Source organism: Saccoglossus kowalevskii, chromosome 15, assembly GCF_978046115.1.
Source record: "Saccoglossus kowalevskii chromosome 15, keSacKowa6.1, whole genome shotgun sequence".
Classification (NCBI taxonomy): domain Eukaryota; kingdom Metazoa; phylum Hemichordata; class Enteropneusta; family Harrimaniidae; genus Saccoglossus; species Saccoglossus kowalevskii.
The window spans coordinates 26,292,125-26,306,164 of NC_140655.1; the positions used below are offsets into that span (position 1 = coordinate 26,292,125).

The window sequence follows — 14,040 nt, forward strand, 5'->3', positions numbered from 1 at the left end:
CTTTCACAGGGCCGTTACCAGGCATATAACCAATTTGAGGCAATATACAAATTAGATTCAGCTGTCAGGAAAATGAAATAAAATCTACTAAATTGAGGACAATTTAAAATCTTAATACATGTATGAGGTAGAGTGTGGTTAATTCTGTGACACCAGCCCTACAATGTTACTTAAATTAAATACTGAAACCCAGATGATTCAAACTTCTCACACATATAAAAAAAGAGGCAGTGTGGCAACTTAGCATGACACCAATCTTGAAATGCCTTTTAAACACAAGACCCAAGTCAGGCATGTTTTGTATGGCTGTCTTGACCTCCCAGAATTTACTACTATTAAAAAAGCTAATGGAATGTAGACAATAACCAACCACTCGCTAATGTGCCAAGACTGAGCTCTACTTGTCAGAGTCGAGGAAATCTAATTACATCCTTCTCTATTCAAGTACATTTTGTATTGCTGTATTTTTTTTCAAAGCCTAAAAACTTCCTGTTTAAAACAATTGCAGTGGTTGTTTTCTAAAAGCATGCAATTGATGTTGTGTGGTGGTAAACTATGCAGCATGGGTTTGATTTAATCACATCACTACAGTTAAGGTGACTCTACAGATGATATAAATTGAGAACTGAATAGTTCTACATGCAATGAATAGTATTCACCATTAACTGTATACATTGTTACAGTGCGCATAACTAGAGTTATCTGTTTAAATTTTAACCAATATCTCCACCACTGATGAAAAATTCTCTCAAAAGAAAGATTCATTCAGACTTCTATATTGACCTTTTCAGACTCTCACCCAAATTTATGTACTTTATTCTTGTATTCTTCAGTATTTCCAGAAATGATTCCTAATTTTGGAGCCAACATACAACATTTGAGTCAATTTTTCCGTTTTTACTCAAAAAATGTTGCTATTTTTGTCTCAATCTTTTGAAGGAAAGTGCAGCCTATAAACAGGACTATTTTGAGAGTCCGATGAAAAGAGGGAACTGGTGGTGAAAAGGTTAAGTAATACGTGTACATATTACATACATGTAGGTATTTCTATGCTAAAAATACAACATTTTTGATATGGTTTTGGCAATTCACCTCCAGTAGAAATAAACTCAATTACTGTAAAACACATCCTCAGCTAGCATGTTAGTTTGAACTAATTCAGCTTCCTTGTATTTTGGTTATTTCAAGTCTCTGAAGACGTATTTAATTCAACAAAGCGTCTGCTACCACACTTCATGAATATGTGAGACTGACATGCAAATAAAAAAAAATACATACAGGTAATGTATTTACCGAGGCAGGCAAATAAGATTTATATACATGAATTCCCCAACATGGCCCCTATTTCTTTGATTTGTCACCAATATCCACATACACAACAACGTTCAATAACATTAGCAATAACATGAAAATTACAAAATCCAATTCCGCCCACTGCAGTCGATTTTTTAAATGTCTCCATTAAAAAACTAACTAATAAAGAATTGTCTTGATAGAGTGTATTATGGTAAGCATGCACCCCAAGGCTCTGAGCGAAACACGACAAACTTTATTGTATTGAAAATTACACCGTCGCTATTTGTCAAATATGTAATCGAGAAAAAAAAAATAATCTAGGAAGAGTAAATACAAGTATTATCATGCTAACATTAATCAAACTCCAGTCACTATACAATATTGAATTACAATTTTCATCACCGTCATCTTTCAATTTTTTCAATCCAATAAAAAGGATTGGATAAAGTCAATCTGTGCAGTGGTTTTAGTGAAGTAGTCGAGTCTTCTAAATCAATTTTGAAGGCCTTCTGAAAGCCCCCCCCACACGTAGCCAAAACTGAAGAGAAAAAAACTGCGTCAGAAGGCATTGCCTTAAATGAAGAGACTCCCAACACTAACAGTTTCGAACTGAAATCACAACATGTACATAGAAATCTTAATTGAAGGTTGTCACGATAACCATACCTCACCTCCCACCTGTTTGGATACCTTTTAAGTTGTCGTAATCCATACATAATTTTGATTAGCCAAGGGCAAGAAAAGTATTTTGACCTTGAAATCAGCATTAATAATATACATGTACATTAACTGATGCATGCCTAATATAATAAACATAAATTACCATGGTCTAGACATACTATCTATTATGAAACAAAGGTCATTTCAGCCTAAGAGGCATTTTAATGCAATTAAGTTATCCTTGGGGATGGAGCTACGTCACAATACGTCCCACGTTGCTAAGACGCGCACCACTGTACCATGCATTTCTATGGGCTCTGTGCGCACTGCTGTGGAACGCCGGTCGAGCCGGTGAAAATTCGAGAAAACAACACAAACTCAACTTTGAAGAAATCCCAAACAATCAAATTTGTATATGTTACACACGTAGGGCTAATCTTGTTGCATTGTTCAGAGGAGTCTCAACAATCACCCCAAAGTACCGTTTTCTGCGAGTTTTGAGCTTTTGTTTTCACCGCCGCGGGTTGCCAGGCGGTGAAAATGCCCGGATGTCCGCCCCAGGGGATACCCATTTAATTTCCTCTAACAATGAATATAGCACCATCAGATTGGAGAGGGGGTACAGAAACAATTTTGCAAAGAAAATTATGTAGACAACAACTAATATAAATATTGTAAATGAAAATAATATTGTAGTTTTTCGACCTTGAGTTTTTAATAGTCAATACCTATCCATACAGATTCTGAATGCAGTGAACATGGAGATAATTACTGGAGTGAAAAGATAAAATTAATTTAACATCAAATTGAGACTTGGGTACCAGATTTAATAATCACTGACGGCAATGAAAACTGGCTGACAATGATACAATTTACATTAAATGACAAGCCTGGAAGCTACCAACTTGTTTTATATTACATATTGTAATATTTATTATAACAAATCTCTCGAATTGTTTTTTTAATAAGAAGTGAAGAGCTAAAGACTCATAATTGGGCCTTCAGCAAATGAGTCTACCATCAGTTTTTTATCACCTCTGTGTTTTTTAATAATAATGTTTGGTTTAGGTCCTCAAGGCTGTATTTTAAGCTACCCAGAAATATAAATTATTGAAATTAATAGATATGTTAAAAATATGTGGAGTAAATTCACTGGTCAAATTACTGCAATTTTCTATCACAAAAATTCATAATTCAAATAAGAAAAACATCAACCATATAGCCTTCAAACTCTAGGAGAGTAGGATTCTGTTTTTCCTGACAACATACTCACAGAAAAATAGTTTGGAGAAGACACCTTAACTGATCACTATAAAATCCAACATGGACGTCATATTAATTTACAATGAATTTATAAAAAAAAATATAATGATTTGCAAAATAGGAATGACCTTAGCCTTATTTGAACAAAATGATGGCAATACTTGATCATCCTGACAGCTACTCAAAATGCTATGTAATTAAAAGGAGGCCAACTAAGGCATTTCAGAGAAATTACTCCAATCGTATCAATCAGTTGTCTGAGCAAAAGAATACAGATGTCATTTTGACTGATAATAATCACTAATCAACTAAGTCGCCAAGATAAACCTCAACACGTTATTCCTTTGATTCATGGGTGTGGGAAACACGGCAGTCTGTTACAAGGCCAATAGGTATGGACGGTAGGCGAGTGTTCATACAGCGTAATAAGCAAGCATTTTTACATCAGATCGTGAACTGCATGACAAATTACGAGTTGATTTACCAAAGGAATCTAAGAGTACTTATTCAGCCTGAACAAGTATTGCGCCAGAGAAAGGATATATTCATAGTTAATCAAGTTATGACACCTCAATGCAGTCTTGCCGCAAACCACAAAGTAACTACTACAGTTAAACAATATCATGTAGACCACCATTCATTTCATAAAGACATACAAATGTCACAGAAACCACAATATTTTGTAGCCTTCTCACGAATTCTCTATTATCAAATCATGAAAATAAAACATTTCAGTTATTCAAGTGATGTGTTTTTAAATATTCTTTCACAACATGAACCCTTATTCTTATTATTCTGCAGTCCAGATCACTCGATACACATCTACGTTTCCTAGGTAACAAATGAATCTTCAGAAGATGTTATCATTCATACACCATCTTTCTGCCAAGCAAAATCTACTTGTTTACTTTCAGCTTAGAAAGCGTACAGAAATAACCTGCGTTCACCGAAGAATTTTGTCTGTACTTGTTCAGTACAATGCACTCATTCATACAGATGTATGGGAAATGATGGAGTTCCGGTTACAAAAGTGGAAGTACCACACCCATACCATTCTTCTCAAATATTTAGGTAGGTTCAGACATGGGGGTGGGTTGTTTCTGACACTGGTATACAGTATACTGTAAAATACTTTATTTTCGCTTGGAATTAATTTTCGTCATTTTCGCTGAAGGAGTGATTCAGTGAAAACAAGTCATTGAAAATGACACAGTCCCTGTTAAGTTCTCTTTGTGCTCGTCATATTAAAGCGGAGGGGTTGTCGTGAGCGTGTCCTTGAAACTTGAGTTCCAAGTGGCATATACAACAGATTGTTTATTTACATCAAAACACTTGTTTCGTGTCATAGTAATATAGCCAAAATAAAAACAGCCGTTATTCAGCCATCTTTGATCTGATTATGAAACACACTGATATGTATGATGTATGTGCCAAATACGAATGAAAATGGTACATGAACTGTGGAAATTTATTAGTAAGGCCAAAAAGTCAGATGGCTGTCAATCGGCCATTCTTGACCAGATTTTGAAACAAATTGTCATGGACATGCATCCTAACATGTGCCAAATTTGAATGAAAACTGACAGAGCACGTTCAAGATACCGCATAAAAAAACAAAAACAAGATGCCTGCCAGTCGACCATCTTTGATCCAATTGCGAAATAAATCGTCATGGACATGTATCCTAACATGTATAATCTATGTACCAAGTTTGAATGACAACTGACAAAGCATGTCCAAAATACAACATTTTCAAAAAACAAGATGGCTGCCAGTCGGCCATTTTGAATGGAATCGCTAAACCACTGCATGTGCATATGTCCCACATAAGGTACTAGGCACATGCAAAGAATGAACGGAATCTGTCCACAGGATTCTGAAATATGACGTTGGATAGACTGACGCACAGACAGACGCACACACGGACGGTCGGACGGACAGACTCAGGAACTCAGATGGTCGGGGACATGTATCCTAACATGTATGATCTATGTACTAAATTTGAATGAAAACTGACAAAGCATGTCCGAAATACGACATTTTCAAAAAACAAGATGGCTGCCAGTCGGCCATCTTTGATCCAATTGTGAAATAAATCATCATGGACATGTATCCTAACATGTATAATCTATGTACCAAGTTTGAATGAAAACTGGCAAAGCATGTCCAAAATACAACATTTTCAAAAAACAAGATGGCTGCCAGTCGGCCATTTTAAATCGAATCGCTAAACCACTGCATGTGCATATGTCCCACATAAAGTACTAGGCACATGCAAAGAATGAACGGAATCGGTCCAAGGGATTCTGAAATATGACGTTGGATAGACTGACGCACAGACAGACGCACACACGGACGGTCGGACGGACAGACTCAGGAACTCACAGATGGTCGGGGACATGTATCCTAACATGTATGATCTATGTACAGACACACGGACAGACACACGGACGGACGGAGACCGAATTATAAGTCCCCGTTTTCGGACTTCGTCTGAACGGGGACTAATAAAATCCAACTTTATACCTCTTTTCCTATATTTTACATTCAACTTGTCAAAAACCAGTGAAAATACTTTCCATAATAAATTCCAGCTAAAATAAAGTATATCTAACAGACAGCAGTGATTTCAAGGTTTGCTAGTCCAGATGGCAATATTAATGGAACAGAGTAACAGCCATTTGATAGTAAATAAACAGCAACTTACCACATAGCTTTTGAAGAGACTTTGCCGAGTATGTATCTCTGTCACATCCTTTACCGATGTGATCCGTCTCCAGTGTTACAGTGGTCTCAATGCTACTGTTTTTACACACAGGTTGAGCACAGGTTTCAAGGTACATCTTGGGAGCGAGTGGTTTACGACCAGAACCTGGTTCATACTCGATACGCTTGGGAATACCTACAATAGAAGGAATGATATTTTTCATGACCATTTCTGTTTCTTCATTGTAATAGTGCTGTGGAAATCAATGACGACGCAACAAATTTTGCAACTTTATTTTTTCCAAAGAATGGTGAACTAAAATTGTCATGAAAATGATTTCTGGAACCGAGTACTCTCGGCACTAAGTCGGGCACGTATGATGAATCTATTCTACACTTCATGTCAAAATGATGCAAGACCAGTAAAATAATTTAATTATTCATCAGTCAAGACTAAAACGCATATGTTCATATTTGCCAATTTGCTGTAACTAATTTAGAACTTTAGTTTGAAAGAAAGTTGGCCCACCTACGTAGATCACGTACTCTGTAAATGTTATCCCCCATCCCTGACAGAATTGTTTATATATGAAGCTACACAAAGCACATTTTCATACTACTGAGAATTACCATATTCCCTTTTTATACTGGTCAGTGACTCTGAATAGCTAACCTGATAGTGCCAGTGATAACACAGATATACACAATATTCTATTACACGTAAATAAACAATTTGGTGTTGCATGCATGGTAGTTAGTAATCATTCTCAGAAGCAGTAAGCATAATTTGATGGCAAGTAACAGTGTATAGTAATTTGGAGTCTTCCTTACCTTGCCATCCGGGTGTGCAGATTTTACTAACCAGTATGGTCACCAGCACTGAAGGACTTTTCTTACCACCGCAATCATAAGCAGTTACAGCAAGGATGTAATTGGTAGCCATATCGTAAGACAGTGGTTCTGTATTCCTAATGACGCCTATAATTAACCAAAGTTGACATAAATACGGGCGAGGTCAAGGGGTAGAAACAGAAGCAAGAATATGATTAAAGCCATTTTCTTGGCGCCCTATACATCCTGAGATGTTAGTTTCACCAATCTCAATAAGTGCGCCTTGTGTAATATACAGGAAATTCTGGCCTTGAAATTCAAGGCTGATAAAATGCACTGTAAAAGGCAAATTTCATTATTCAAGGTAAATCATGATATTTTGTAGCAGTGACCAATTGGTGTTTTTAAGATGGAGTCGCCGACATGAAGGAAATTCCAGCTTTGTAAACACTATCAAACCTAGCCTCAAAAATTTGCAGAATACTGTAGAATAATTTATTTTTGCTGGAATTTATTATCGCTATTTTCGCTTAAGGGATGATTCTGTGAAAATACTTTTTTCCCTATATTTCACATTAAACTCAAAGATCAGTGAAAATAAATTCCATACAAAACGCCCAAAAAGCCTTTTCAGCAAAATTTAATTCAAGCGAAAATAAAGTATTCCAAAGTATAACCATACAACAATACAAATTAATGATCAGCAAAAAATCAACTATTTTCTTCACACAGTTATGATCTTAAAATAGGGTGCCTTTAAAATTCTCAAAGTTGAATCCCTGATTATCAGTTATACAATTGGAACGAGTGAAATCACTGAATAATTGCAGCACATTTTGGAATCATTAGAAATGTTGACCTCTACTACTCCTTACCGCAACAGTTTCTGATTGCTAAGTAAATTTAAGAGTCGATATAAATTGATTTCAAGTTTCTGATAGAATGCATCATGTATGCTAATCACTACGCAGTTACATGGATATTACGGCTACAAATCAATAATGGTACATTATTAAAAGAGTTTAATCAAATAGGCAGTGCAAAATGAAAGAAACAAATCAATATGCAATACAAATATAATACATTATGAAATGCAAGGAGGGTAAAGATGGTAGTCGGCATAAACCGACCCCCACTGACGAGGCAAGATTATACGATTACGGAAAATAATCAAGCTGCATAAAGAATCGTACATTACCAGCTTATGACATTGTGTTATTTTTAAAGAATAAATTTTCATATTTATATGCTAGTATAAATTCCAAGTAGTGTCAATTTCACAAGACAAAACTAAAATTGTGTAGCGGTAAATAATTTAATAAATAATCTTCACAAATATTTCACCCTGGTAAATGCCTCGAGAATCAACTAATTCTCATCGGAAACATATGGGAGAGGAAATTTAAAAGCTTCCAGTATTGCGTAATTAAAATCTGATATGCTGTAAGCCTCATCCCAGATGACACAAGACCCATAGATTATAAATTACAGTGAACAGATGTATTTTCATAAGAGACTTGGCAATTGGAAAAAAAAAGTGTTTCAGTGAATATGTCCTTTTAGCCAAATATTGCCCTCACAAATGTACTTTGACCACTGAATTATAAATTCAACTAGCAGCAGTTGAATTTTGAGCCATCAAATGCCATTGCCTTGTTGCCCAACGAGTTTGAATTGGCCTTCTTTCAATATTCCCTATATAGTTCAGGCCTTGCAGTAGTAAATATAAATAATGTCTTACCATCTCGACTGATGTTGAAGGGTACGCTAGGTGTTATAATGTCATAATCACATATTTGTGAGAAGGCGGGTGAGCAGTCTTCATCCAATGCTTCAACTTTGATTATCTCTTCGTATAATTTACCTTCATCAATGGATGCTTCATAGGCATTTGATGAGAAGTAAGGTGTGTGTTCATTCACATCATTTACTTCTATATGCACTCTGGCTCTGAAACGCAAAACGTTAATTTTCATTAACACCTTTGGCTGGTTATAGTGAACAGTCTTGTGATGTCAATTACATTTGGCATCAAACAGCTACAAATAACAAACCATGAATTCCTTAACTATGCAAGTGGCTAAAAAAATGGCTGCCAAGATTTCAATGAGAGCAAAAGTCACATGCCCCCCCCCCCCAAATAGTGATTTATTTTCTATCATTCTCATGCTTTTAAACAAGATATCTTGGGCCATTGGCTGGGAAAAGCATTGTTTTTTTTCTCACGGAAAAATCTCAAAGAATGGAGTCTTGTTTGCATAATATATAATTTGCATACATTGTTACAATAAAAATAATTAACATATTAATAGATTGTTACTGAGAAGTTATAATTTTCATCCGGTTGATACAAAAAACAGTGTCCTGTAAAAGAAAGTTCATTCATACAGAATGAAGACAACTGAGTCTGATGAATTTCCCAATTTCAATAGTGAGAATGAAATTTAGGTAGATTTCACAGGTTCTTAATGAAAAACACTATTGAGTTCAGTGGCTACATTTGAAATAATGCTGTATTCATCAACAACTGCAAGAGTTAGATTGAGCTGATTGGACTGACAAGTAAAGGTTAGCGTGTACTGTCACAGCACTCAATGGACCTAAATGGACAAGCATTCATTCTTGTAGAGTTTTAACTTCTAAAATCACTCTGGAGGAGTTGTATAAATGTACATCCGGTGGAAACTAATGTAAATTTTTCACGTCATTTCAAGAAATCTAAACTGACATGGAATAAATTGGGTACTTCATCATAAAATGAAGACAGTTTTATTATAAACAGTGCCACTTTTTTAAATAACATCAACTCGAGAAAGCTACAAAACCCGGCTCACCGGACTAATGTACGTATGTGTAGAAATAATTTACACTAGGAAATAACAATGCAGTAGCTGGTACACAGTAAATATGCATTGCCTCTAGTGATTGGTCGAGAGTAAATAAATCACATTCCCTCATCCAATCACAAAAGGTTTTATTTACAGTGGGATTTAAACTCAATCACAATGCTGAATCATGAGAACTATCTACACAGAAAACATTGTGGGCATGACAGGAAGGATCAGACACATAAGCATACATCAAACACTGCAGTCATTATGGTATACAAGTCTTTACCTAATAGTCACTTTGGATGTACCAAGGGATTTGGTAAATTCTTTCCACTACAACTAGTATAATATTGCAGTACTTGAACAAACCACGACACATGACCTTTAACCCATCACCACAGTTCTCAGTCGCAATGTTTATTAACTTTGAGCATACATTTTTTTCACGCTCAAATTTTGGTGAATTTATTCTCGTTTTCACTGTAATTTTCACTGAATTCAATCTTAATTTTGAAGCAAACAGACAAAATGTGACATTACTTCTAGAAATGTTCAAAAAAGGTTATTTTGTAACAGTGAATATTTTACACAAATCCTGGCCGGTAGTCATTTACTTCCATAAAATTATCTCTTCACTAGCACCATTAAATTATAAAATTGAAACATCGCCAGTAATGAAAATTCAGTGGTTTTCAAACATGACATAACATGAATCATCAAATTATTAACATTGACTTTCCAATAGCAGATGCAGAAGTAGAACAATTAATAACAGGACAGAAGTCACACAGCCATGTACGAAAACATTACTCAAATAATTAAGAATCTACTTTCTTGATTCTATACGAGTTGTACCTGATCAATATCTATACTATACTTGATAAAATAAAATGATAGCGTCCATTCTCAGAATCTTGCATATCTCAGGTGCATTACAATTGGGCTGATAAGCAAAACACTGCTACTTAGAAGTGATTAATGCATGTGATGTTTCTTATTGAAGTGGGGGAGTCGTCACCAGCGCATGCGTCAGATGGCCATAGCACGTCATTGTTTACAAACAAGCATCTACCCATGAGCCTTTGCATTTTTAGCGTGTGTGCGCAGGCGACAACCTTCCCGCTTTAAATGGTAGAATCTTAAAAGAATGTTTTTGTAATGACCTAATCAAAATAATCCTAGAATAACACATGTTTTACTGAATTTTCTCTAGACTAGGTAAATTACAAAGATGTTTCAATGATCGAAATAATAATTTAATGAATTAGTATACAACAAATGCGATTTTGGGTTTATATGCGCTTTTATTGAACATGCACTTCTAATAACGCAATGTTCTATTGCACCCTGTCTTACCTGGGAGGTGGCCAGCTAGCATTGAGGAGACAGGAAATCTGGGAGGGCTAACATGCAAGAAGCCAGAGTCAGTTATAGAAATTTGCTTGTGCAAAGATGGATCTAGCTAGTTTTGTAATGATTCAATGACAAAACACAAGTATGACATACTCAAACTACTAGGTGGTTTTCTTGTAATACTTACTTGTGTGATAACCTTGGCGTTTCTCCACAGTCTTCAGCTTGTACATCAAATGTGTAATCTCTCTGCTTTTCACAGTCAGCTGGCTCTGTTGCTCGTAAAAATCCTTCTCCTGTGTTTTTATCTACTTCAATTGTAAAGGGTATTCCGTCATCTTTGATCACATAATTACAAATCTGACCAGCCGCGCCATCGTCAGAATCAAATGCAACCAACGAAGGATGGAGCTGTACTAAACGTTCATTTTCATTTAGCTCCCCGTGGTAAAATTCCTCATCAAACCAGGGTTTGTGTTTATTTTGTTCTGAAATAAATAAATAAAACAATTTATAAGAACAAAAACATTGCATCAAAGTATCACATGCAATACCATTAATATTATGATGAAGTATTTATTTACACAGTGGGGTTCACCAAAGCTATGCATGACCACAATGTATACAAATATTTTTCTTTTGCAACCACTAATTTGTCAAATGAATTATATATATAATACTGACTCCTGCATGGTAATTTTTTTCCAATGATTAATTATTATGGAGACCAACAGACACAGAGCCCAATTACACATCGAGAAAGAGGGCAAGTTCCAGACATCCTGCAGTACTGCACCACTTATTGCAACTAGAATGCTGTGATTTTTTTTACATGCAATGCAAGACAGGAAAAACACTGTTCTGACAAGTTTTACATTTTCTTTGACTGTATGCCATAATCTCAACATTGAATGCCACGAGTCTGACAAGTAGAAGTTGAATCCACAATCCCCCTGATGTTAGTTGGATACTCAAACCTTCAAGCCACACATTGGGCACATTACACATTTGCTCAAAATAAAAAATGAAAGTTAGAAGACTGGTGTTAAGCATAATCTTCTAATCTGACTATGGTACATAGTAAAGCTATGTTAAGACCAAACAAATCTTCAAGTCTTATCTCCATCCCCAGGCTTACCATTGTAATTACAAGACTTTAACTGAACAACTTTCCATTTCCCAAACCAGAGATGTTTGGATAGATTCTTCTACATTACCAAACCATTTAAACCTTTACCTCAATACAAGAACTCATGATGAAATGTTCAATCGGCATTGATTTGATTTCAATGTTTACTATTTCTATACATGGTGACAGCTTCACCCCCAAGATAATTTGAAAAGAAATCTATTGAATCAGTTTCACAAATAAAGGTACTGAAATGCAATCAAAGAAGTGGACGTACTATTTTACATTGTTAGCATCCATTTGTATTTAATACATGCACATACATAAACAGAAGAGAGACAAAACATCACCAAAAGGGAATTGCAAAGGGGGGAAAACAGAAATTATACAGAAAGAAAGTGTTTTTCAATTATCTTAATTCAAAAGAACACATCAACTCTACACGCATTGTATATGCAAATATTCCTACTTCAAGTATGAATGTGGAATGAACAACTGCTTTTCCCAAAAAACACTCTTAGGCAGTCTAACTGACTAGCATGAAAGACGTTTAATAACAGATTAGAAAGAGCCAGTTCAACGATGTCAATGAGAAGCCAGTTTATGATCAACGCTACTGGTTTAATTTAGAGATGACATACCCAGTTCTCAACTCAATACTCAATTATTTGACACTTGTTTCCTGAACTTTACTGGAAAAAACAGGGAATCTACCTCCTAGAGTTTTTGTTTATCACTCACACCAACCCCTTCAAACTTGGTTTAATCACAGTCCGAGGGACTGTGGTTTAATTTAATCAGATTAGTTTTTGTATAATCACTGGATGAAGAAAATAAATGTACAGTTCACTGGGTTTAGATCAGCATCTCGCAACAATGTGATCAAGGTAAGCAATTGTAATACAGATGTACATGGTTACTAGTCTAAGACTACAAGGTTAAACTGAGTCACTCAAAAGATCTTAATGATTGCTTCCGGTACACAACACTATTCCTACCAAGAGAGAACGATTATAGGTGGAACTGAAATCAACATAAACATAAAGCACTTAGTTGACTAATTACAAATTTAGTAATACTGTTATATCACTATGGCATATTTATGTTTTTGAATAAAGCACTTTCGTCTATAATAGTAGCCCATCTATTATACAGCTGAAACAAGTCTAAAGCTGTGATTTTTAGCATTTTTCATTCAAATATAACCACATAAAGATGGCCAAATTCCCACTGAAATATTGTTTCAGACAACTGCATATGATACTAATGACACAGCAAATGTTTTGTTTTTTTTAAAAAAAATGATAGTTACAAGAGTTGTCACTTTAACCAAAGACGCATCATTTATGTAAAGCACATACACTTACAAATACAGCATTACACAAGTCTTTTTGTCCTAAAATCAACTGTTTTCCAACTAGACATAGGCGCTATATAAAGAAATAAGCATTGACAATTGTATTATGCAGCATTCAGCAGATTTCCCCCAGCATAACATAGTCTCAGAGAGGGGAACCATTGATGCTCACCAGCATCCGTTTTTTTTGTCACTACTAAATTTCATTTCTCTTTAAAAGCACACAGCTTATAAAGATAAATAATTAAACTGAGCTTACATGTACAGAAGCTTATTAAATAAATTGTAAAAACAAAAAAATAAGTTCTCATCTAGTTTTTAGTGACTTTATATTATGCTAAATATTTATTTACATGAATCTTCATAGTTGCGAGCTATCAGAGTATCAGTGTAAATCAGAGACTAGCAACCACTTTTGGAAAATCATCTTGGTTGAGAAGCAGAAACAAATTCAAGTACAATACCAAAAACATTAACAATCAAAATAAATGGGGGTTAGCCATAGTCATTACTGTTGTCAAGGAGACAGATTAATCAGAACTGACTCATCAATCAGTCATCGTTGGCATGGAAACTGATGCAAAGTAGAAAAACACCACAACATAAGGTCATGT

The 14,040-nt window shown here is 35.2% G+C and overlaps 1 protein-coding gene across 3 annotated transcripts in view; it reads right to left on the reverse strand.

The window, feature by feature from the left end:
• Positions 1-14,040, reverse strand: part of LOC100368632 (calsyntenin-1-like) — a 39,789-nt gene that overhangs the window by 11,420 nt on the left and 14,329 nt on the right. For all 3 annotated transcript variants that reach the window (XM_085490639.1, XM_085490637.1, XM_085490638.1), the window contains 4 exons: positions 11,128-11,428; positions 8,498-8,706; positions 6,757-6,903; positions 5,927-6,121 (listed from right to left, as the gene is read on the reverse strand). In XM_085490639.1, coding sequence (XP_085346765.1) covers positions 5,927-6,121; positions 6,757-6,903; positions 8,498-8,706; positions 11,128-11,428 — 852 coding nt within the window. The remainder of the gene's footprint in view (positions 1-5,926; positions 6,122-6,756; positions 6,904-8,497; positions 8,707-11,127; positions 11,429-14,040) is intronic.